The sequence below is a fragment of the Syzygium oleosum genome, unplaced genomic scaffold, assembly GCF_021117445.2.
Source record: "Syzygium oleosum isolate NSW1041296 unplaced genomic scaffold, Sole_v2.1 Sole_v2.03, whole genome shotgun sequence".
Lineage (NCBI taxonomy): Eukaryota > Viridiplantae > Streptophyta > Magnoliopsida > Myrtales > Myrtaceae > Syzygium > Syzygium oleosum.
The window spans coordinates 5,888,467-5,913,402 of NW_026607487.1; the positions used below are offsets into that span (position 1 = coordinate 5,888,467).

At 40.9% G+C, this 24,936-nt stretch overlaps 1 protein-coding gene, 2 long non-coding RNA genes and 1 pseudogene across 3 annotated transcripts; 2 read left to right on the forward strand and 2 right to left on the reverse strand.

Annotated features, from left to right (window-relative positions):
* The first annotated feature begins 1,218 nt into the window (after positions 1-1,218).
* LOC130137611 (uncharacterized) lies at positions 1,219-2,831 on the forward strand. Its single transcript, XR_008815990.1, has 2 exons — positions 1,219-2,437; positions 2,509-2,831. It is a non-coding gene; the product is annotated as an uncharacterized LOC130137611 (long non-coding RNA).
* Positions 2,832-9,050: 6,219 nt separating this feature from the next.
* On the reverse strand, positions 9,051-21,328 carry LOC115680967 (putative disease resistance protein At3g14460; annotated as a pseudogene).
* LOC130137638 (putative disease resistance RPP13-like protein 1) lies at positions 20,242-20,628 on the reverse strand. Its single transcript, XM_056309339.1, has one exon. The coding sequence runs from the start codon at positions 20,626-20,628 to the stop codon at positions 20,242-20,244; it is 387 nt and encodes a 128-aa protein (XP_056165314.1).
* A 1,535-nt stretch (positions 21,329-22,863) lies between the features above and the next one.
* On the forward strand, positions 22,864-23,499 carry LOC115680974 (uncharacterized). Its single transcript, XR_004005722.2, has 3 exons — positions 22,864-22,916; positions 23,189-23,314; positions 23,419-23,499. It is a non-coding gene; the product is annotated as an uncharacterized LOC115680974 (long non-coding RNA).
* Positions 23,500-24,936: the final 1,437 nt, after the last annotated feature.

A 24,936-nucleotide genomic window follows, 5' to 3' on the forward strand; every position in this document is an offset into this window, starting at 1 on the left:
AATGTATTTAACTTTTTTTAAAATTCTAACTAGCTTGTTGTAACTACGTAGCTTATGAGGAAAAGCTATCGTCCAATAATGAAATAGACGAAGCAACTGCTCTTTAGGCATGACAAAAGTTATCCAATAAAAGTGATGTCAAATAAACATTTACTATTTTGCGCTTTCAATCAATTTAGAATTATTTAAATAAAACCCAAAAACAAATTAGGCAAATTTATTGTTTTCGAACAAAAATAAAAATAAACGAACCCGAATGGCGCCTACTTTGCGAGATAGGAATATCATCACAAAAATAATGTAAGCATGGATTAAATCCCTGTTGATCGGATTAGAACGTTCAAAATTATCCTATTTCCCAATCATTATATTTTGAGTATTTTGTTCGCAACAATCTGGGTAGCAACAAGCTAAGTGTGTTTGATAACTATTTCGTACGCTTAGGAACGAAAGAATTATCACATCCAGTAAGAATTAATACGACTCGGAAAAGGGAAAACTAGAAATACCCTTGTAGCATATAAATGAATGTGTGAATTCTTAGTACTCCGGGCTTGTTAAATTGCAATATTGTACTAGTTACAAATAATTACAAACACTCTTCGTAATTCTGAAAATTATTATTACATGCCGTTGGAAGAATCAATATTCATTTAAGTAAAATAAGCGAAACTCACTAAATCAGGGTAAGCAGCATCATAACATAATATATCAGGAAAATTCCAAATAAAAACATGAAATTAGGCATGAAATGAACTTTGTTTCAGATAAAGAAATGAGGTGGCCAAGTCTGGGCCCGCCAGCCGGCCAAATGTTCACCGATCAACACTTTCTGGCGACTGAACCGAGTTAATTTGGTTCGAAATTCGCAATTACATAAAAAAATTGAAGAAAAATCCCAAATCTGAAATTTATAATACGATAAAAAATTGAAGAAAATCCCCAAATTGAATATATTTTTTTGGGTCGAAACCCCAAATTGATTTAGATTTTCAATTTTTCACGTTTTCTTTCTTCTCTCCTGCTGCTTAAGCAAATCGCTGTCGCCGCCCGATCGCCGCCGGCGGCGCCGCCCCGGCTCTCACCGTTCCTCGCGACCTTCATTCGCGTCGTCTCTTCTCTCCCCGGTTCCGTCGTCCGCAAGCTTTAAATCCCTTCGTCCGCGAGCTTCGAGCCCTTCGTCCGGCAAGCTTCGCTCGCGTTCGACCGGGGTTAGTGCAGTTCGTCCAAGAGAAAGCGATGGCAGCTTGTTGAAGCGAACGCGTCGACAAGATGTGGCGTGGGCTCGTCGTGGAATGTCACGCCGATGGCAGCGAGGCTTCCGGACATTGCAGAAAATGGGGTCGAAATTCTTCTTCTTGGTCGGTTTTTTACGGCATCCTTGAGCTAGTAATTTGACTCTGTCATCATCGGTAAGCTAGATATGGACTTCTCCGAGTAATGCTTTCGTGGTGATCTGCGGGAGGCGGATGAATTCATCATTGGGCTCCCTGTATCTTCTGATAGAGAAGAGTCCATCCAGTCTGATAAAGTTTGCAGCAGCGTTGCTTGGAAGACTCGCGGCGGGGAGGTGGAATGATTGCATATGTTTTGTTGATTGTTATCTATGTTTGTCTCTCTACGTCTGATGGTACATGAGTGGTGATTTTGATATGTGACCATATACTGCTGTGCTCCGTTTCAAATGCATTTAGAGACTGCATGTCTACTGGTTTAGTGATGGGTCTTGACTTGCTTTGTAAGTTGCTCCCAGTTTCTGCTTAACATTTTCATGATATGGTAAGGATTTGCCTCTGCTGGTTTGGCTCTAACAGTACACCCAATAAAAACTTCAATTATGAGCTTGTTTTTTTTGGGTTTATAGGAACAGATTTGAATTGCCGAACTTGGGTTTGGCACCACTCATGGGAAATTAATTTTAATATTGCCCGCTTTCCATGGATATTGGTGTTAATGTTCTTCAAATTGTGCCGAGCCTTTTCCTACAACATTTTAGGTTTCGCATAGATCATGTTTGTGTAAGAACCATGATGGCGTGGGATCGGCATTGCTTGAAAGCTGCCATTGTTGGCCAGGCTATTTATCTCTCTAAAATTGTCTACCTCTGGGACAAAAACCCCTTCCTTGCCTACTTCCATTTAGATATGAATTTGATTTAAGCTTTGGAGTTCAGGGGTTGGAGAGTATATCTGCAGGATGAGCATAGCACATCAGCTGAAGCCACTTGCCATATGATCGACATATAATGTCCGTTTGACCAAGTGATTCGCTCGTTACTTGCTTTAAGATGGACTTGTTTCTCGGAACGTCAATGTACTTTGCTAAAGATGGTCTCGAGGAGCCTTCATCTGTAGCCTTGGATAGTACTCTATGCCATTCAAGGGCAAGCTGGGAAGGCTTGAAGTTTATAGAGTTACTGAACTGAGGAATATATGCAGTGGGTGTATGACTGCTTCAATTCAAGCTTTCATTAGTTATGAGGTTGTGAAATAATTTGTTTGTTTTCAGATACAGGAGAGTAATGTAGTGGAAAAATTGAGTGAGAAATTGATTGCACGTCTCTCTCTTCGATTCTGCTACTCTCTTGATTCTTGATTCCCCTTTCATGTCCCTACTTTTGGACTTAACATTGCTGTAAGCTTGTCCTTATGCCTCTTACATTCGACAGGCATGATGACACATTTTCAAGTACTAAGAGTTGGTTCATGCTATGCTATTCATATCTTGTACGAAAGATAGATTCTTCAAGGAGTTTTTCATTGCAAGTGGAAAACAAGATGCTTCTTGAGTACTATACTAGTCCAGGCCTAGAGGATGATGGTCATCTCAAAGGAACCGTGCATATGCGCTTTGCTTTCAAAGCTCGATCTTCCGAAATTCTCATTTGAGCACAACTCGTGCTTGTGTGCGCATTTGAGGCTCCACTTTAAATTTGTCGGGATTTGAGGACTGGTTTTTCTATCGCAATTATCATCGATTTCTATTTCTCTGTCAACTGGGTACTTATACATCGCTATTCTTCTATATGAATCGAAACTCTCTGGCTAACAGCTTCATGAATATGACGGACAATAAGTACGGAAACTCGAGATGAAAGGGATTTCTCCCTCTATGCTCACAAAATGACCCAATCGATGATAGAAGATCTAACTATCTTTGAAAATAAGCCAGAAGTACAAGAAGGAAATTGCAAGCAGGAATTGGAAGGCATGTGAAAGTTTATGCTGGACTAAGAACTTAGATCAACTTGTCAAAATGAGATTATATGACCATAGAGATACATCTGCCTCTACTTCAATGACCATAGTTCGAGCTTCAAGGATGATGGCATGAATCTATTCAACAAAGGTCAACATGATCAGAGGCCGAAAAAGGTAGAGCTTATATGGTCTAAAACAGTACTAAAGCTAACTTACATTAACAAAAAGTCTGCTAGAAAGCTCATATGTTTAGACTTGGAGGCCCATTTAAACAGGGACATTTCTCAACCCAGCTGCATTATCTACCGCATGCTCTCCAGAGACTTCCCCGAGCGAATGGCCCATCGACTACGGCGCCAAGAAGGTGAACACTATCCCAAAGAAATTTGTCATGCCGAGTATGATCAAGGTCTTCCTAACGCTGGTCCCGTCGGCTGAAACATAAAACTGAATGCACCCGCCAAGGACCCGGTCTTGCCAGCCACCGCAGATATGCCATGACAAGTCGAATTGAGCTGCACTGGGAAGATCTCGGCAGGGACCACAAATGTGGTGGCGTTAGGGCCAAAGTTTGTGAAGAAGAAGAAGGTGAACGAGTACATGATCACAAACCCGATTCGAACATAAACACAAATGTCTGGCAAGGTCCGTTGGTGGTAAGGGACGGCCAAATCGAACATGAACACTGTCATGAAGCAGAAGCCCATCAATTGTATTGCGAACCCTCCGATCTTGTCGATGAATGCCCCCGTGAACCAGTACCTTCATACAGCTATTACCATATGAAGCTAGAGCTCGAGCTCCTGCTTAACCACGCAAAGATAAATCACACGATTACAATCAACTAAACACCAACTGCCACATCTCCTGTACCTGTTCTTCGGCCATTAGCTGGTGACGGCAGAGCTTGAGCTCAGGCCCATGCCTCCCGCCGCTGACGGAGTTGATGAAAGCAACCATTGGAGCCTCATGTAGCGGCACTGGAGAAGACAACGTGCACGAGAGGAGAGCGAAAGCGGCACGGAAGACGGACTTGAAGCTCGCGGACGACGAATGTATTGGGTATCTAAGCATACAAATTATGCATCATTTTAAGACAACATGCAAAATAATGCCCGATTAGCTTCTTCTAAAACAAAATTCATGGCAAACTTAATGTCGCGACTAGTCAGGTCTAATTTGGTAGTTCCAGCACATGAATTCCAAAACTGTCCGAACCATTTCAAGAAATGAACTCAATGCCGTCATTAAATTTGAAGTCCATAATAAGAGAGTGATCGAGCTAATTAAGCTGTGAAGTTTTGAGCTCGACTTGACTCACATTCGAAACTCAACTTGAATATTAACTGTTTGAGCTCAACTAGACTAAAAACTCGGCATACTTAATGTCCCCTGAAATAAATTCCAAGACAATCAACTTATAATTAGACTCGAGCTAGATCTCATAAGCAAAAAAGACTGTATAAATTTAACGACTTCTTTCTCTATTCTTGCAACTCTTAAATGTTTTAGAAAAAAACAATCGATGCTCGATTAATCTCGTTTTAGGCCCGTGAGCTTGTACAGCTGAGTATATTGATAAGCTTGAACTCAAATAAAGGGGATACCGGAGCAGTTTGAACTGGAGCTTGAGCTCTACTCAACATCGAATAATCCTTAATACCACTGGTGAAGGAAGGTTCTACAGACCTATCCATTGGTCGCTGGGTCATAGGGACAAACTTCACCAATGGAATTCCTACGTAATCTGCAAGGCAAGCAAGATCGACAGAATCTTGGCGGGTGAGACAGAGCATAGCGATAACAAAAGAATTTGGACAAGGAAATGCAACAAACAGCTAGAGTGCAAAAATAAGCTGAGAAATCCAAATTTAAACGCGACAGTTCCTTAATGACATCCCAGATTTATCGAAATTTTTGCTGGTTTGTTGAAATCACGCGAAGTCATTCAATGGACAGGGAACTGATACTGAATTTGAGCAGATTTTTACTTTGCTTCTTACAGAGCGGGAGTCGAACCCCGCACCTGTGATACTAGCGTTCCCACCCCCAATCGTTTTACCAGTAGGGCCGCATGCCTATTGGCATTTTAATCAAGTATATCAAGCATAAAAATTTTCGTGAAATCAAATATACGGATGAGAGTTTATGGTTATTCCAATGGAGTTGACAAATTTTATCTGCAAAGCAACGGAGGGTGAACGAGGGAATTTAACAACACCTTCAGGAGAGATTTCGCTCTAATCTCCGATTATACTCCATAAATATAAACTCGCGTCCTTTAAACTGACAGCAAGAAGAATAAACGAAAGCAGTGGAGGATCATCACCTGACCGATACAAATTAAGCGTTCATAAATCTTGCCACAAAGATTTATTTAGCTTCAAAACACGTGAAGTTATATCATAATGTTATCCACAAGCATTGCCACACAATTGATTGTTGCCGCCAAAAGCTTCTCTGCTCCCTCATCTAATAAAACCAAAACCAACTCTTTTTTATATAATATTTCGGTCCAAAAACCCCTTTTATGTAATTGACTTGATTGCACGTGTTGCAGAAGGTAAGCAATCGAACAATAAAATATACATAACAATCCAATAAATTAATTATCAGATTTACGTGGTTCGGTCGAAGTGACTTATGTCTACGGGAAGAGCAATAAAGAATTTCACTGAAGGTCAATCAATACAACGGAGATTACAATCACACTCGCCCCACTCAAATACTTTAATGTTTTTCAATCCGATACCTAATAACTCATATCATGTTTAGTCTTCAATTTCTCACGAAATGATTTCTTAATCTCACGATGGAATTGCACAAATTTTACCACGAGATTTAATCAGTCTCAACACGTGTCAAGATATAATTGACGAAGAGACGTGCGGCGCCAAGATGAAATCTATAAGAATTTAATCCAAACTTAATAGATGTGCTACTAGTACCTTTGCTTCGCACACTCATCCAAGACAAAAATAAGTATTTATATATTTGGGGCATGGCTCTGATTCCGACACGTTGAAAGCCGACTCCGACTCGTAGAAGGAAGCTTACGTATCTTGCTTTGCTTTGCCATGTGCCTTTATTCATTGCAAGTGGAAAACAAGATGGTTCTTGAGGACTATACTAGTCCAGGCCTAGACGATGATGGTCGTTTCAAAGGAACCGTGCATGGATGCTTTGCGTTCAAAACTCGATCTTCCGAAGTTCTCATTTGAGCACAACTCGTGCTTGGGTGCAAATCTGAAGCTCCACTTCGAATGGATCAGCATGTGAGGACTGGTCTTTTATTGCAATCATTTTCTTCTATTTCTCTGTCAAGTGGATACTTATACATCGCTATTCTTCTGTATGAATTGAAATTATCCAGCTGAAAATTTCATGAATATGACGGGCAATAAGTACGGAAACTCAAGATGAAAGGGATTTCTCCCTCTATGCTCACAAAATGACCCGATCGATGATAGAAGATCTAACTATCTTTGAAGATAAGCCAGAAGTACAAGAAGGAAATTGCAAGCAGGAATTGGAAGGCATGTGAAAGTTTATGCTGGACTAAGAACTTAGATTAACTTGTCAAAATGAGATTATATGACCATGGAGATACATCTGCCTCTACTTCAATAACCATAGCTCAAGCTTCAAGGATGATGGCATGAATCTATTCAACAAAGGTCAACATGATCAGAGGCCCGAAAAGGCAGAGCTTATTTGGTCTAAAACAGTACCAAAGCTAACTTACATTAACAAAAAGTGTCATATGTTTAGACTTTGAGGCCCATTTAAACAGGGACATTTCTCAACCCAGTTGCATTATCTTCCGTATGCTCTCCAGAGACTTCCTCGAGCGAATGGCCCATCGACCCCGGCGCCAAGAAGGTGAACACTATCCCAAAAAAATTGCTCATGCCGAGTATCATCAAGGTCTTCCTAACGCTGGTACTTAATGCACCCGCCAAGGACCCAGTCTTGCCAGCCGCCACAGATATGCCGTGACAAGTCCGATTGAGCCGTGCTGGGACGCTCTCGGCGCGGACCACAAATGCGGTGGCGTTAGGGCCGAAGTTTGTGAACAAGAAGGAGAACGAGTACATGATCACAAATCCGATTCAATTGTCTGGCAAGGTCCATTGGTGGTAAAGGGATGGCCGAAGTGAAGATGACCACTGTCCTGAAGAAGAAACCCATCAATTGTATTGCAAACCCTCCGATCTCGTCGATGAATGCCCCCGTGAACCAGTACCTTCAGACAGCTATTACCATATGAAGCTAGAGCTCAAGCTCGTGCTTAACTACGCAAAGATAAATCACACCGTTACATTCAACTAAACACCAACTGCCACATCTCTCGTACCTGTTCTTCAGCCATTAGCTGGTGAAGGCAGAGCTTGAGCTCAGGCCCATGCCTCCCGCCGCTGATGGAGTTAATGAAAGCAACCATCGGAGCCTCATGTAGCACCAAATTCCTCCGGCCGAGCGGCACTGGAGAGGAAAATGTGCACGAGAGCGAAAGCGGCACTGAAGATGGACTTGAAGCCCGCGGACAACAATGAATATATTGGGTATTTGAGTATGCAAATAATGCATCATATTAAGACAACATACAAAATAATGCCCAATTTGCTTATTCTAAAACGAAGTTCATGGCGAACTTAGTATCGCGACTAGTCAGGTTTAATTTGGTAGTTCCGGCACACGAATTCTAAAACTGTCCAAACCATTTCAAGAAATGAACTTAATGCCGTCATTAAATTTGAAGTCCGAAACAGGAGAGCGATTGAGCTAATTAAGCTGTAAAGTTTTCAGCTCGACTTGATTCACATTCGAAACTCAACTCGAATATTAACTGTTTAAGCTCAACTAGACTAAAAACTCGGCGTACTTAATCTCGCCCAAAATCAATTTGATTACAATCAACTTATAATTGAACTCGAGCTAGATCTCATAAGCTCAAACACTATGTAAATTTAACAGACTTTCTACTATATTCTTGCAACTCTTAAATGTTTTAGAAAAAACATTAGATGCTCGATTAATCTCATTTAGGCCCTTGAGCTTGTACAACGGGGTATTGACAAGCTTGAACTCAACTAGACGAGATATAGGAGCAGTTCAAACTCGAGCTTAAGCTCTACTCGACAGTTGACAACTCCATATCGAATAATCCTTAATACTGCTGAGGCGATAGAGAAGGATGGGTATACAGACCTTTCCATAGGTCGTCAAGCTCACACGAAGCGTTTCGATGGACAGGGGAACGGATGCCGAGTCTGAGAAGTGACTACAAGTAGAAGAGTAGAGCAGGAGAAGTAAATGGCATGATCATACCCGATGTTAACGAAATATATCAAGGCATAGAAATTTTCATGAGATCAAATATACGGACGAGAGTTTATGGTTATTCTGATGGAGTTGACAAATTTTATTTGCAAAACAAGGGAATTTACGTGCCCTTGAGGAGAGATCCTGTTCTAAATTCTAATGATTCTCCGGAACCATAAACTCGCATCCTTCAAACTGACAGCACAAAGATTTATTAGCTTCAAAACACGTGAAATTTTATCAGAATGTAATTCACAAGCAAGTCTCACAATTGATTGTTAAAGCCAAAAGTTACTCTTGCCCACTAATATGCAAAAATAAATTCATATCTTACGGGGAAAAGTGTTAGAAAAGTCTTAAACCTTTTGTCTTTGTGCCAATTTAATCATTCCAGTTAATTTTGGCCGGATATTGCTGACGTAGACGCCAGTGGTGCCACGTAGGCCGACCCGAATAGCAGGCTTTTTTTTTTTTTTATAATGCTCTTGGACTTACGTGAAGAAAAGGACAGAGAAAACCATAAAATATAGACAAATAATTGATTATCACACTAATTAATAGTAAGGCCTGCTTGCTACTATTGAAAGTGAAAAACTCAAACTGCCTCTCACCCACATTTGCTGTTCCGATATCCTTTAACAATGTAGGAAGATAGACTAACAAGATGAAAAAACCAAACCCAAAGCAGGACATGAATTTCAACACACAGAAATTCGGCATAAGAGAAAAATCGCATGATTCATCGTTCATGAATCTTCTTCAACACAACAATCGGCTTGTTGTCGTCGCCTCTTGTCCTTGGCGACGAGGGAAGGCTCTGGTCGTGTAGACGAGTGGTGGGAGACACAGAGGGGTGACGACGGAGTGCGAGAGCAGAAGCATAGGAGATTGAGGTGCAGACAACAAGGGGAATTCAGCTTACTAATCTGCCAAAATCAAAACACACTGTTTAAGTACATAACTTTTGGGTCTAAAATTAAAATACGAACCCTTTTCAAAGAGCTAGCTCAGATATTGTACCACGCAATGAAACTTCCGGGACTTCGCGGATGAGGCGCCAATAGCAGCCAGTCCCTTTCGTGCATCGCTCCTTGAGAATTCCACATCCTTGGATCAATAGTTGTTCTAGCGAGGGAGGTAGGCCATCCCGAGGCAATTCCCTCAGCTTTGGGCATTGTTCAATTGATAACATCCGGAGAGAGGGAGGGAGATTGCCGGACAGTCATTCCACGTTCCCCATGTTATAGATGTCGGGCTCGAGCAGAGAGGATGGGAATGGAAGTAGAAGATCCTTCTCCTCTCCCACTCCTCCTACGCTGCCGTCGATCCCCAGTTTTTTAAGAGAGGTGAGGGGGGTAAGCCACTCCTTCATTGGCTACTTCATATTACTGCATCTCCGTACCCAAATGATGGGTTTTCTTTGTGAATGATGGGCCGCTCATGATGGGCTAACCCAGCCCATGAAAGGAAATAACTGCACTTGGCAGTTATTGTCTAGACACAAAAAGTGAGAACACACATAAGAGTGTGAGTGGGTTTGCATTTTTTCATAATCAGAAACTTATTCTCACAAAAGGACAAAGAAGAAGGGATTTTGTTCAACGATCTAAGGATTGTTCTCTCTCTTGAGACGTTGCAAAAGGAACATTTAATCTGTGGAAAACAAGGTACGTCTCTCTTGGTGATGTACTTTAACGATCGGTGATTCAAGTTTATACTGGGTACGTTTTTCGTATACGATTTTTGGGCGATACTCGTTAGTTCGAGTTTTATGTCGTTTAGGAATTTGTTTCCATCTTTCCGCATTTTTAGGAATCTGTTTCCTTCATTGGTATAAGAGCGAGTGTTCTTGTTTCCTGATCGTTGCTAGTGTGCATAACACGGAATATTGGCCGGAATTCGTGAAACGGCGCCGATGAACGCTCGGGTACGAAATACCGACACCCGACCGTACTGGTCCGCATTGTTTTTCGAAATTCCGTGCGGTAAAATTAAATTTTAAAACTGTAGGGTCGTAGTACTCGTCGAAACGAGAATTTTGATGGGTGGCACGCCGCAGGGAGGAGCCGCACGCGCCCACACGCGCCGCCGCAAGTGGCGGTCTCGCCGGCACGTGAGTGGCACGTGCGTGGCGGTTCCTCCCCGCGCGCGTGCACCGCACGCGCCATGAGGGCGTGTGCGGCGTGGCTGACGTCACGCTGACGTCAGCCATGCGGTTGCTCAATCGGGTTTTTCAGACCCGACCCAACCCGGATCCGACTTGACCCGATAGTCCACCCGACCCGTTGACCATTGACCGGCGTTGACCACCGTTGACCTGCGTTGACCGGCATTGACCGGCGAACAAAAAAAAAATTGTACCTTGGATTATGAGTAATCCTTTTATTTTTATGCATTTGTTGCAGGAATAATGGTACGAAAATATCGAGCCCCTATTATCCCTAGAACGGCGGCTCAAAAGAAGAAGCTTGAGAAACTAAGAATCAAGCTAGCTCTTTACCGGTGGGATGCTGATGATGACATGATGACACACATCATCAAGGTCAACCAAATGATACAAGATATCATTTGGAACGGTTTCGTAATGCCAGAGTATGTGATGGTCGGAGCCCTCAAATACACCATTCCTGATGAGTTGGGAAGAATGATTGATAGGGTTTGGGACACCTTAGAAGGTCCGAGCTATAAGATGATTGTGGAGTAATTCATGATAGAGTACATACGGGTCGGGGCAAGATGGACGTCAATCCTTGCATTGAATCGGTCTCGGCGCAATACGTTGCCCGAATCTAGGGGTTTTCCGGGTGCCTCCATTTGGATGCCAAAGAAAATAGAACTTCCTGAGGATTTTCATGAGTCATTTCCGGTTTATAGAAAGAAGATCACCACCTGATTGTGTTTATCTTTTTCTTTTTTTTTTCGTAAGCTCTTATGGATATGTTCACTATAGGTTGGTGTTAAATATCTTGGGTGGATAGTTCTTTTTATGTTGGTGTTTATGTTTATTTCCTTTGATGGATTCATTCCTTATGTACATAGTGTTAGGTAAATGAATGTTGATGGATATTCATGTTGTGAATAGTTTATAGTACTATTCTGTTTTAATATTTATCTTATTAGTATCATATGGAGTTGAGTGGGAGTTCTAAAAGTTTTAGTAACTTTGAAGAACGTAATTTTACCTTAATGATTACATTAACGGTAATTTCACATTAGTTTTTTTTATGATGATTGGGAATATAGTGAACTCTCGAATCTAAAGCCTATGTGAAATTATTCATTAATATAATCAGTTTGTGTAAAATTGATGCATAAATGAGTGGCATTAATAATTCGTGCGTATATATATGAAATGTTCAGATACCATGGCTTCAGCATCAAAGAATATAGTTGCTGAACTGAACAAAGGAGAGAAGCTTAACGGTGATAATTATGAAATTTGGCATATGAAAATCCAATATGTGCTAGAAGAGCAAGAGGCTCTTGAAGCTCTTAACCTAGTTATGGTAGAGCCTGAAGACGGAAACACTGCACAACATAAAAGAGATAAGGATGCATTTGCTGTATGGAAAAGGAAGAACTCCCTTGCTCGCACCACGTTGCTGAGTAGCATGGAAAAAGATGTCATGCGAGAGTTTAGGCGTTTTGAAAATGCTAAGGAGATGTGGGGAGCATTGGCAGCAAGGTTTGGTCATACATCTGTAACCAAGCTTAGACAGCTCACTATAAGATTTGACTCATATAAGAAGCCACATGGTCAGTCCATGAAACAACATTTAAGGAAAATGTCAAACATGATTAATGAGCTGAAGGATGCTGGCCATGTTCTGACTGATGAGCAGCAAGTCCAAGCAGTGATTCGTTCTTTGCCTCAAAGTTGGGAGCATATGAAGTTGCACCTAACTCACAATGAGAATATCAAAACCTTTGAGGATGCAGTGCGCCACTTGGAGCTAGAGGAGGACCATCTCCTGGCGGATAAGCCGGTAATTGACATTTACTATGCAGGTTCTAGCTCACAAGGGCCTTCGAGCTCTAAGCGCAAGCGTCCTGATTCGTTCAGAAGGTGGAGAGGTAAGAGAGCGAATTCTTCGGGGAAGAAACCAAGAGATGAACAACACCAAAGAGGAAAGCGTCCTCATGAGAAAAAGATGTCAAGAGTGAAGTACTACAACTGTAGCAAGAAAGGCCACTTTGCTCGCAATTGTCGTGAGCCAAAGAAGGTTAAATCATCTTGTATTATTGAGAACTTTGTTTATGTATCAAGTTCTATATTTCTAACTGAATCAAATCCTTTGTGGACTGTAGATTCGGGAGCAACAGACCATGTAGCGAAGGATAGAGAAGCCTTCGTAGAATTCCGACGAGTTCCAACGGGAACTAAATGGATTTATGTAGGGAACAACCTCAGCCGAGGTTAAAGGAATTGGCACTCGCCAGCTTAATTATGCGTGGTGGACGCACTTTGTTCCTACATGATGTATTATATGCTCCGGAAATTCGTCGGAACTTAGTGTCTGTTTTAGTGTTGATTCGACTTGGTTTTAATTTGAACTTCCGTAACAATGGTGTAGACTTGTATTTAGGTACGAGTTATTATGGTTGTGGTTATTTTCTAGATGGTTTTATTGTACCGGATGTTGATTCTGTAAATGTCAATGTTTGTTATTCCCACTTCACGTCTTCTACTTCGTGTGATAATGATGTGAACGTATGGCATGCTAGGCTTGGCCATATAGGCCAAAAACGAATGAATAGATTAGCCAAAGAAGGCTTAATGGGCAATATTGAAAAAGTCGATTTGCCCACTTGTAAACACTGCCTAGTTGGGAAAATAACAAGGAAACCATTTGGAAAATGAACAAGAGCTGAATTTCCTTTGCAGTTAATCCATTCTGACATTTGTGGTCCAATGAATGTGAGGGCTAGACATGAGACTGTTTATTTTATCACATTTATTGATGATTATACTCGATTCTGATATGTCTATTTGATTTCTCATAAATCCGAGGCTTTTAGTTACTTCAAGATATTTATGAACTTGGTGGAAAATCAATTAGATAAGAAAATAAAAGCATTGCGATCCGATCGAGGTCGAGAATATCTATCTGATGAGTTCAGAAATTTGTGTGATGAAAAGGGAATAGAAAGACAGTTGTCTATTCCCTATATTCCTCAACAAAATGGTGTTGCGGAAAGGAGAAACAGAACCCTACTAGAAATGGTTAGGTCCATGATGGCGCAGGCTAACTTACCAATCACCTTTTGGGGTGACGCTTTATTAATCGCTGCCTGCATACTTAACCGTGTGCCTTCTAAATCAGTTATTTCCACTCCGTATGAGTTATGGACAAGTAGAAAACCCGTTTTGAGTTTTCTGAAACCTTGGGGTTGTGCCGCTTATACACATGAATCTTCTCATAAGTATGGAAATTAGGTCCTAGAGGTAAGAAGAGTATCTTCATAAGGTATTCGGAAACCTCAAAAGGATATGTATTTATAGGTGAGCAAGAAAGTGGGAGTATAACTGAATTTGAATCACGAGATGTCACATTCTTAGAGAATGAGTTTCCTAAGAAGGGCGAAATAGGTGAGAACTACTCACTATTTGAAACCTTGGATCCTGATAGTGAAATCGATAAAGTTCGTCCAAGTGGAAGCAATGTGAGAAGTGAGGAATTGAATTCGACTCAATCTCAATTGCAACCTTTTGATGAGATGATTCTGTCATTATCTAATCCAAGTGGGAGCATAATGGAGAATGATATACCATGTGTACAGTCTCCCATACGGCGAACAAGTCGCAAAAGTATTCCCCGACGACGTTTTGACATTGAAGGGGAAACTTTCATGATCGCTCCACAAAATGAAGACGAGCCAAGGAATGTAAATGAGGCTCTAAATTGCCCTAACAAAGAAAAATGGATGATTGCAATGAAAGAAGAAATGGAGTCAATAAAGTCAAACCATGTTTGGGAACTGGTTAATCTTCCAGAAGGACGCAAAGCTATTGGGAATAAATGGATTCTCAAAATAAAACGCAAATTCGATGGCTCAATAGAAAGATATAAAGCTCGCCTAGTGGCGAAAGGGTATAATCAACAGGAAGGAATTGATTATGAAGAAACTTTCTCTCCTGTAGTGAGATTTACCTCAATTCGCCTTATTCTGGCAATAGTGACAAGCATGGATCTTGAATTACATCAAATGGATGTAAAGACTGCTTTTCTAAATGGAGAATTAGAAGAAGAAATTTACATGGAGCAGCCAGTAGGCTTCGTTGTGAAAGGCCAAGAACAAAAAGTATGTCGACTTTTAAGATCGATATATGGCCTTAAGCAGTCTTCGAGACAATGGTATATACGTTTTCATAATGTCATAGTGGCGTTTGATTTTACAATGATTGATGAAGATCATTGCGTGTATATCAAAAGATCCAAAGATCAATTTGTGATTTTATCATTATATGTTGATGATATACTGATTGCCGGAAGCAATATGGAGTTGGTTAATACTATTAAGAGTTAGTTATCGTCCAATTTTGAGATGAAAGATATGGGTGAGGCTGCATATATTCTTGGAGTTAAGATTTCAAGAGATCGTTCCAAGAGATTATTGTCTCTTTCGCAAGAGACTTATATAAATAAAGTTCTTGAACGATTTTGTATGCAAGACTGTAAACCCATGGATACTCCTATTGCAAAAGGTGAAGGATTGAGCCATAGGTTGTGTCCTAAGACTCCACAAGAGAAGGAACAAATGAAACGTGTTCCTTATGCTAGTGCTATTGGAAGTTTAATGTACGCTATGATGTGTACAAGACCTGACATATGTTTTGCAGTTGGGATGGTAAGTAGGTACCAATCCAATCCAGGTCAAGCACATTGGAAAGCCGTAAAAAGAATCATGAGGTATCTAAAGGGTACTGCTAATTATTCACTGAGTTATCAAGGCAAGGATCTGCGACTTGAAGGCTACTCAGATGCTGATTGGGGAGGAGATTTAGATGAAAGGAAATCTACCTTTGGTTTTGTTTACTTACTGAATAATGGCGCCATATCTTGGAGCAGTAAGAAACAAACATGTATAGCATTGTCCACGATGGAAGCTGAGTTCGTGGCGTTGTCAGGAGCAGTACAAGAAGGTGTTTGGCTTAAGAGATTTTTGGATCATTTAGGTGTTGCTAAGAATGCTGAAAACTCATTGTTAGTCAATAGTGATAGTCAAGCAGCGATAGCATACACCAAGGATCCGAAATATCATGGCAAGACCAAACATATAGATACCAAGTATAACTTTGTCAAGGATATGGTTGCACGAAAAGATGTGAACTTGCAGTACATATCTACGCAAAAAATGATAGCTGATCCTATGACGAAGCCAATTCCAAGAGATGTTTTCTATGGTCATGTAAAATCTCTGGGACTGCGTAGAAAGTGATGTACTGAATATTGTATTTTTCCCTGAGTGTTCACATTTGATGAAGTTGCTCTCTCATTATTAATGCCTATGAATTTATTTAATATTTATGCATCTCAATGCTTAGTGCATTATATCGAGAAAGTATGTCTGACAGATGAGATTAGCCCACTTACACGGGTAATCGCCTCTATTTACTGTGCGATAAATAGGGATGAGACAATTTTTTTAAGCTTATTATCTGGGTGATAATTGAGAGCTCAAGCTTAAATTACAAATGTCGCCTTAACTGAATATTAAGATGAGGATATAATATTTACTATGTCCAAAGGTAAAATAACCCACATATTTTACTTTATCTGTCAATGATGCCAGATGTGAGTTCTGATGAATTCTTTAAAAGAGCAGATACGTGAACTCAAGTCTAGATATTAAGTATATCTAAACTATCATCTGTACGGCATTAAGTATAAAGACATGCGCTCCTAGGGGAAGGAGAGAATGCCGTAATACGTATTTCATACTACGTATGCATAAGACGACCTATAAGAGTGGCAAAAGTTTTTGATCTCAACTTTATGCCGTGTGAGACTCTTGAGGATAAGAGTTCCTCATTAAATGCCCTCACGACTCTAACTTATTCTTAAAATTTCTATTCAGTGTTCGCTATCTTAGGGTGTTGCCAACGGTCATGAATAATTCGATCTAATGGGGCATTTCTAGAAAAGCGAATTGAACTGAAATGGAGAGGATTAAGGAAAGGGGAAGATCAATTTATTTGTGATGTCATATTTTTTTTTTGTATTCACAGGTCGACCAATTATGATTTTGAGTAAATCATAGTTGTGAATACAATATACGAGATACTAAAAGAGATCAAGAGAGATATAAATGTGACTGATTGATCTAGGGTATTGCATACTATATCTACTCGATAACGTAATGCCCAATTTGAGCTGCTATGTGTTCCTAACAGATGCATAGCAACGAGCTCTCGAAGTATGCTGGTCGCACGGATTATTTGTTGATATGAACATTGCATAAAAGAGAGAGTTAATGTTTAGCCCACCATGTGCGAGTGGGAGATGATGGGTTTTCTTTGTGAATGATGGGCCGCTCATGATGGGCTAACCCAGCTCATGAAAGGAAATAACTGCACTTGGCAGTTATTGTCTAGACACAAAAAGTGAGAACACACGTAAGAGTGTGAGTGGGTTTGCATTTTTTCATAATCAGAAACTTATTCTCACAAAAGGACAAAGAAGAAGGGATTTTGTTCAACGATCTAAGGATTGTTCTCTCTCTCGACGTTGCAAAAGGAACATTTAATCCGTGGAAAACAAGGTATGTCCCTCTTGGTGATGTACTTTAACGATCGGTGATTCAAGTTTATACTGGGTACGTTTTTCGTATACGATTTTTGGGCGATACTCGTTAGTTCGAGTTTTATGTCGTTTAGGAATTTGTTTTCGTCTTTCCGCATTTCTAGGAATCTGTTTCCTTCACCAAAGTTCTTGTAGCTGGGGCTGTAATCCTCTATTGGGGAAGCGCGTAATACTGTTACACCCTGAAATTGTCAGATTACGAAGACATGTAAGTCGATGCAACTGATTAGGTAACGATTTTATCTTCGGACAATCCCAAAGCGAGAAACTCGAGATGCTGGGGGGAAGAGGAGGGAAGCACTCCAGCTTCAAAGTAGGACATTTGTCCAATTCCAAGAAAGTGAGATTGGACAATGTATGCAGGCACTGGGGTAAGCTTTTTAAATTTTCGCAATCCCCAATTTTAATCTTTTGAAGCGACTGAAGATGGTCTAGATTTATCTCTACAAGCGACTCCACTCCCCTACAGCCCCAAATTGTAACACTCTTGAGGGTCAGAGGTAAAAATCTACCCTCACTAAATAGAGAGACTGGTAGAGATTCGCATATGTAGATTGCTAACTTTTGCAGACAAGACGTCATGTCAATGTGGTTATTGCTGCCGCCGCTTGGTTCATCCATATGAATACTTAATCCTCTAGGTAAGGATTGCAACATCTTGCAGTCACTAATAGATAATGACATCATTGATGTCGGTATGCCTGTTTCGGGGAAGGACATGAGTTTTGGACAGTTTTGGACAGTCAAGTCTCTAAGATAGGAGAGGGTGTGCATCTTGCTTGGGAGCTTCTCTAAATTGAAGCAATAACTCAAACAAATAATCTCGAGGTTGCTTGGCAACTCTATGTCTCCTTCTCCGGCAACAAAAGATTCGAATTTCAGACACCTTTTGACGACTAAGCTCTTCATACATGCGAGATTTTGAATGACATATCTATCTTGCCACAAGTAAATTAACTTTTCACAACTTTCCATCTCCAACTTCTCCAGCTTGATCAAGGAGCTTGTAAACCCATAATTTAGGCTACTTAATTCAGCAGTGTCTTTTATGACAAGAGCGGTTAGAGATGTTAGGTTTACCAAACTCTTCAGCATCCCATCATTACAACCCCCAAAGTTTAATTCATTGAGAGATGGAAGGCTAATGATAGACAGCGTGGCATACATGCGTGAACAAGAGTTGATTTCGAGCTTTCTGAGGGAGCTTGGTTGACTAGGCAATCTTCTTATCAACACAGGACATTTCTGCATGACAAGATGCACAAGACGAGGGAACGAAACTCCTATTTCTTCAATCTCGACACAGCGAGACCATTCCTCCCACAATGGCATGTCCTCGAATTCCAGAGTTATTAAGGATGGAAAAGGACTTTTAGTTCCATAAAATTCAGACCCTATCCTGCATATTTCATTTAAACCTTTGATGTACAGTTCTTTCAGTGAAGATAACTACCCTAGTGATGGCAACGCTTTAGCCCTGCGACACCCATGTAAACGTAAATGCACTATGTTAATATATGAGGGACTTCCTAACCATGACGGGAATTCTAGACCACCATAGTAGGATATTTCAAGAGTTTCAAGGTTTTGGTGAGGGCGAAGAAAGTCAAGGACATCCGCTTTAAGCTCTTCATTCTGGAAATTCTCAAAATTTTTACTCCATTGCATGGTCAACCGGCATATTCCCTCCTTTGTGTGTAAATTGGCATCCTTGGCATCTTCAGCTTCTCGAACCTTATGCAAATCAGATATGCACAATTTCTCTCGAAGGTTCTTCAAGTTTTTTAACTCCCTCAATCTCAACCCATTTTCCATTCCCACTACGAATTTAGATAACATCTCAAGACCCACCAGGTGACCTATATTCAGCAGCATCGCTCTTAGTTTCCAAGTGTCGATAATATCGAGAAGCACTAGATTGATTAGTTTCTCCATACCTTCAGGTAATTGGGTAAGGTGTCTACAGCCTTGCAACATCAAAGCCTCTAGGTTGTACAATGCAACGATTGACTTTGGAAGCATTTCAATAACAGTATACGATAGATTAAGGTACCTTAGGTGCCTCAGTTTGCCGATGCAATCCGATACCTCTTTGATTTGATAGTGACTTAACGAAAGCACTCTCAAATACTTCAATCCAGACAACAAGTCACAAAGCACTTTCTCGGATAAACAGGACTTATAGAAATCCCTAGGTTGCTTCATTAACGATATGAAGCTCCTAAGTCCCTTCGTTCCATGATATATCTTAAATTTTTCTGGCACAATATGACTGCTGGAAATGAATGAGGCGTGATGTGCTAAAAATGCATTATTTTGTTCACCCTTATACTCAAGCTCGCTTGAGCTAAAATAGGTTGTCCCGGCAACTAGCTTTGCCAAGTCATTCACAAGATCATGCATCAAGAATCGTGATTCATTTTTACTCGACTTTTGAAATAACGATCTAGATACTAGCTCGTCAAAATAATTCAAACCTGCATCCCAACGGTTCTTTCCTTCTTTTCCCTCCAACAAGCGCTCTGCAATCCACCAATGAATCAACTCGTCCCTTTCGATTTCATAGTCCTTGGGAAATATAGCACAATAAGCGAAACATCTCCTTAGATTGGACGGGAGATGGAGATAGCTAAGTTTCAAAGATGGAAGGATCTCATTTCTTTCTTCTGGTAGGTCCCAAATTTTGCTGTTCAATATAGCTTCCCATTCATGGGGACTAACTTTGGTTCGTAGTAACCCGTCCAATGTCTTCACGGCTAATGGCAACCCTTTGCATTTTTCCACTATTTTCTGACCTAACTCTTCAAGATTGGAATGACAATCGAAATTTCTAACTCCGAGAGCATGATATGAGAATAAAGTCATGCAAGCATCTTGTGACAACTCTTTGAGATAATACGGTGAAGCACCGGCTAATGAAGCAACGCCTCTTTACGAGTGGTGAGGATGATCTTGCTTCCCTTCGCTCCCGATTGAAAAGGCTTCAATAGGTTAGTCCAGTTTCCATATTTCTCGTTCCAAACATCATCTAAAACGACAAGAAACTTCTTCCCCGATAGGTTTTCCTTGAGCTTATCTTGAAGCCAATTCAGGTCCTTACCTTCACATGACAAATGGTCATCGGTTGTCCCTAGGATACTCTTTGTGATAGCAAGCACATTGAAATAATTGGAAACGCAAGCCCATGCTTTCACATCGAAATAGCCAGTGACTCTAGCATCACTGTAAACTTGTTGAGTTAGAGCCGTCTTCCCAACACCCCCATCCCTAGTATGGCAATCACTTTTAAATCTGCACATGTTCTATCATCTTCTTCTCCAGTTAGTAATTCGAGGATCTTGCTTTTTTCATCCTCCCTACTAACAAAACCAGGCTCGGGCAAATACGTAGTGGGAAGCGGCTTATCCAGTCGACGGTGTGCTGGTCACTCTCCATTATTCTCTCTTAGTCTCAGACTATCTTTCAGAGTTACGATCACCTGTAATCTCCCATCCATCTCTTTAATCTTGGATCTCATTTTGCAGTCGAACATAAATGCACATGGGCTCAATCTGAAGCAACAACTGGGAAGAAGGGATTGCCCCTTGCTACAGCTGGGCTTTGCTTTGGGCTTGTTTTCTGCGGATTTTGTGGCGAACTCATCAAGCAAGTCGTCAATGTCATATGCCAAGTTCCCGATATCTTCGAGCCATGACTTCACCTCAGGGTCGCCGGTCAATTGCCTGTCTTCTGCATCATACAACACCTCGTCTATCCTGATCAGCATCTTCTCCCATTTCTTTAGCAATGTATGGATCCCCTCGCGCTGCGCAAAGTTGAGCAGCTAGCGAGAGGCCAACCTCTCGAACAGCACAGGAAGAAGGGCGCCAAGAAAGAGCTCCACGATGGGCATGGCTTGGTTCGGGAGCGGCAGAGGATTAAACAAGAGTGCGTGGATGGTTTGAAAGAAAGTGTACCGAGTGGAGAGGAAACAAAAAGTTCTTACGTCTAGGACAATAGCATCAGGGGTGAATGAAAGACTTATTAAGAGGTACTCTAGTTTGATTCGAGATGGCTTTTGTCTTAGTGGCATCTCTTTAATCCAGTTACACTGAAAAATGGACGTTGAGGCAGCAATCTGTGTAATGCGACATTCATTGATTCTACCGGAGGTAAAGTATTGGATGTGTTTCGCCAAGATGTCCAGCATCGTTTCTTGCTTCATCTCTAAGCAAAGGCAGATAGAACCTTTAGCTTTTTATCCGGTGGGCTGCCATTGGCGTGTAGATGGAAAGATTCCTTGCCCAATTCTAATGCACAACTAGATCTCCATGGCATATTAGCCCAAAGGCAGACTCAAGGAAGCCCTATGAGAATCACAACTTTAGTACGTTGGAATATAATGCTCCTCTCCTGTCAAAAGGCTCCATCCACCCCCAGAGAATTAGAAGGACGAAGTTATTCCAAATTGGGGGTCCCCCCACTTCCTCACCCGTGGTTCACCTCTATTTTGTTCTTTTATTTCCTTCCACTAATAATGGCAGACAAGGGGCACATTTCTTTCTTCTAAATGTTTTAAAGTTGTGCTAGCTACACTTAATCAAAGCGTGTGATCAACAAAATTGTGTCTCCGGAAAATGAAAGGCGGCTCCAATTATTCCTAAATTTTGGCATTTGTGACCGAAAAACCACATTTGGTTTTTCAATTTTTCAATATCAATATAAAAAAGAAAGGGAATTTTTTTTAGATATTTAGGTTTTGAGATACTAAATATACAACCGAAGGATGGATCCAATCCAAAAAACAAAGGATTTTTTTCTTTTCGGGCATTTGGGCAAAGGATCAAATTTAAGAAAACGGGATTCGAGATGCAATTCTAATAAAAAAAGAAGTTTGCGAATCTCTCACCCGACGCAAACAAAGGGAGACTTTTTTCATCTATTTCGTAGGGTATCATGCATATTGGCGGCACGGCCGAGCAGTAAGGCGGAGGATTGCGAATCCCTTTCCCCTGTTCAAATTCAGGTGTTGCCTGATCAAGAAAAAAATTGAAATTGACTTTGCAATCGTCACTTGTGCTGCTAAAGCTGAGCCCCTCACTGAAATCGCCAGTGACGTGGTCGAACGTTGTGAAAAGCGCGTCCTTGATGGAGGAAGCGGCTTGGGAAAATCCAATCAAAACCCATGGAGAGAGGAGAACATATATCTTTCCTTTTTCCCATCGTTCTCGCCAGTAACCTCGAAAAAGGACCTGGAGCTCCCAAACGTCGTCAATGAAAGCGAGTGCAAGTCTCTTTATTGTTGTATATGACCATTTGTTTAAAGGTCGTGTGCAGTTTGTTATATAACTCGGCATATCGCTCTAGTTGACTATTATAAACATTATCTAGCTTAGTGTAAATTCTATAAGTGGAGGGCGCCGGCTAACATCATTGATAATAATCCAACAAATTGGGTGTTACTTCATGCATTTTCAATATTTGGATTGATCTTTTTCCTTTTTAGCATGGTTAGGATAAGCCATATGCTTGAGGTTCTGTTGAGTACTCTGCGTGCCCGCGCCTCCCCCAGTCCCATCCGTTCCATACAACACATCTGTCTTCGATCGTAAATCATCTTCACTTCACTCATACTTTTGATACATAAGTCGTATTGTAGGAAAAATCCTAATCGGTTTTTGGGTTTTATTTTGAAATAATGACATAAACAGTCCCTGAAATTTGGCTCAATGTGCAATATGGTCCCTAGACTTTTAATTTGTTCAATATATTCCTTGAACAATAACCGACTTTTAATTTGGCGCAATGTGATCTAGGGACCACATTACACGTTGAGCTAAATTTCAGGGACTGTTTGTGTTATTTTCTTTTTATTTTTAGCTTGCTACTGGATATATTGTGGAGGAGGGACGTGCACGAAGTCAAAAACTTATGAGCACACTTGCCAATGCAATGCCGGTTTCACGAATCTCATGAATGTCAGCGTCTTCCCGTGCTTCAGTGATTGTAAGATATAAATTCAAAGACTCAAGATTGCAGTCCATACTAATCCCGGTTTTTCCACTCGCACATGCTTTCCTTTAATATGTCTCGTGTTGGATTTTCTGAAGGCGCAATCGGTAACGACTGTGAAAAGTTTGAAATAAAAGTTTTCAACTCGTCTACCGCAGGATAAGATGGCGGAAGTTATGGTGAGATTCCAGAAAGCTCTCTCTCTTAATCTTATCTTTTTCTATGGCCAAAACAAGTTTTCCTGAGAACAGGTTACTTGCTTTCTAAGGTTTCAATTAAGTCAAAAAAGAGAAGCTCATCCTTCATAATCAGTACTTATTGATGACCTTGTAGTTCAATCTGAATTGGCAGCTATTAACTGTCACACCTACTACAGTAATGAATAGCCTTTGACAGTGCATTTGGTGTTGAATGAAGACAATCCAAGTCATCAACTTCCTTTAAGAACTTTAAACAGGGCATTCACCAAATTTAATGCCTCATTTCTTGTTTCTAATCAGCGCACATGTTCCTACCTGGGAAGTTGCTGTGGATGACCATCTTCACAGCTTCTATGGCTTTGGTTCTATGGAACTAGAAGAGGGCATCACGATACCGAGGCTTCATGTGGAGTTGTACTAAAGACGTATAGATTATACTCAGTTTCGATTCGTGCGATGGCTTACGTTGCACTTTGTTCTTTATTTGTTGAAGTGACATTCTTGTGTAAAATTGTTATAGAAACGTGTCTATTGAATGGTTGACACTACACTACACTATATTACATGTATAAAATAGACCAGTGCTTTACTCCTTTCACTGAGGCTTCCGAAGATTGCAACCATTTTAGCATCAAACAAAACTGGTGGTTTGTGAAACATCTTGATCATGCGTTTCTTCGCTTTTCTTTTGGGGGAAGAACACTAGAAGTGCCAAAACATGTGTACGGCGCTCATTTTAGTGCCAAAAGTTTCTGCCGGATCACTTAAGTGCCAAACTTTTTGAAAAACGATCACTTAAGTGCCAACTACGGTTAGTTTGGCCGGAAATTCGATGTAGCATTTTTTTATTAATTTCTGTAGCCGATGTGGCTCGCCGGAGGTTTAGTCAGCATGTACACTTCGATTTTTTAAATATTTTTTTCTGATTTTTTTCTGATTTTTTTCTTTTTGTCTTTTTTTCTTCTTCTTCTACCTTTGGCCCTTGGGCGATGCCCGGCACTGGGTGAGGGTCGGCCTCGCCGGATTTGGCGAGGGGAGCCCTCGCCGGGGCTCACCTGCCCTCGCCCAGGCGAGAGTCGGCCGGGCCTCGCCTGTGGCGGGCGATGGCGGCCTCGTCCGGGCGAGGCCAGGCGGCCGGCCATGGCTGGTGGCTGATGTCCGATGTCCGGTCACCGGCCAAAGGTAGAAAAAGAAGAAAGAAAAGTAAAAAAGTAAAAAAAGAAAAAATCAGAAAAAATATTAAAAAATCAAAGTGTACATGCTAAACTATGCCGTTTTGAAGTGTACATGCTGACTGTACATACTGACTAAACCTCCAGCGAGCCACATCGGCTTTAGAAATTAATAAAAAAATGCCATGTCGGATTTTTGGTCAAACTGACTCAAGTTGATACTTAAGTGATCGTTTTTCAAAAA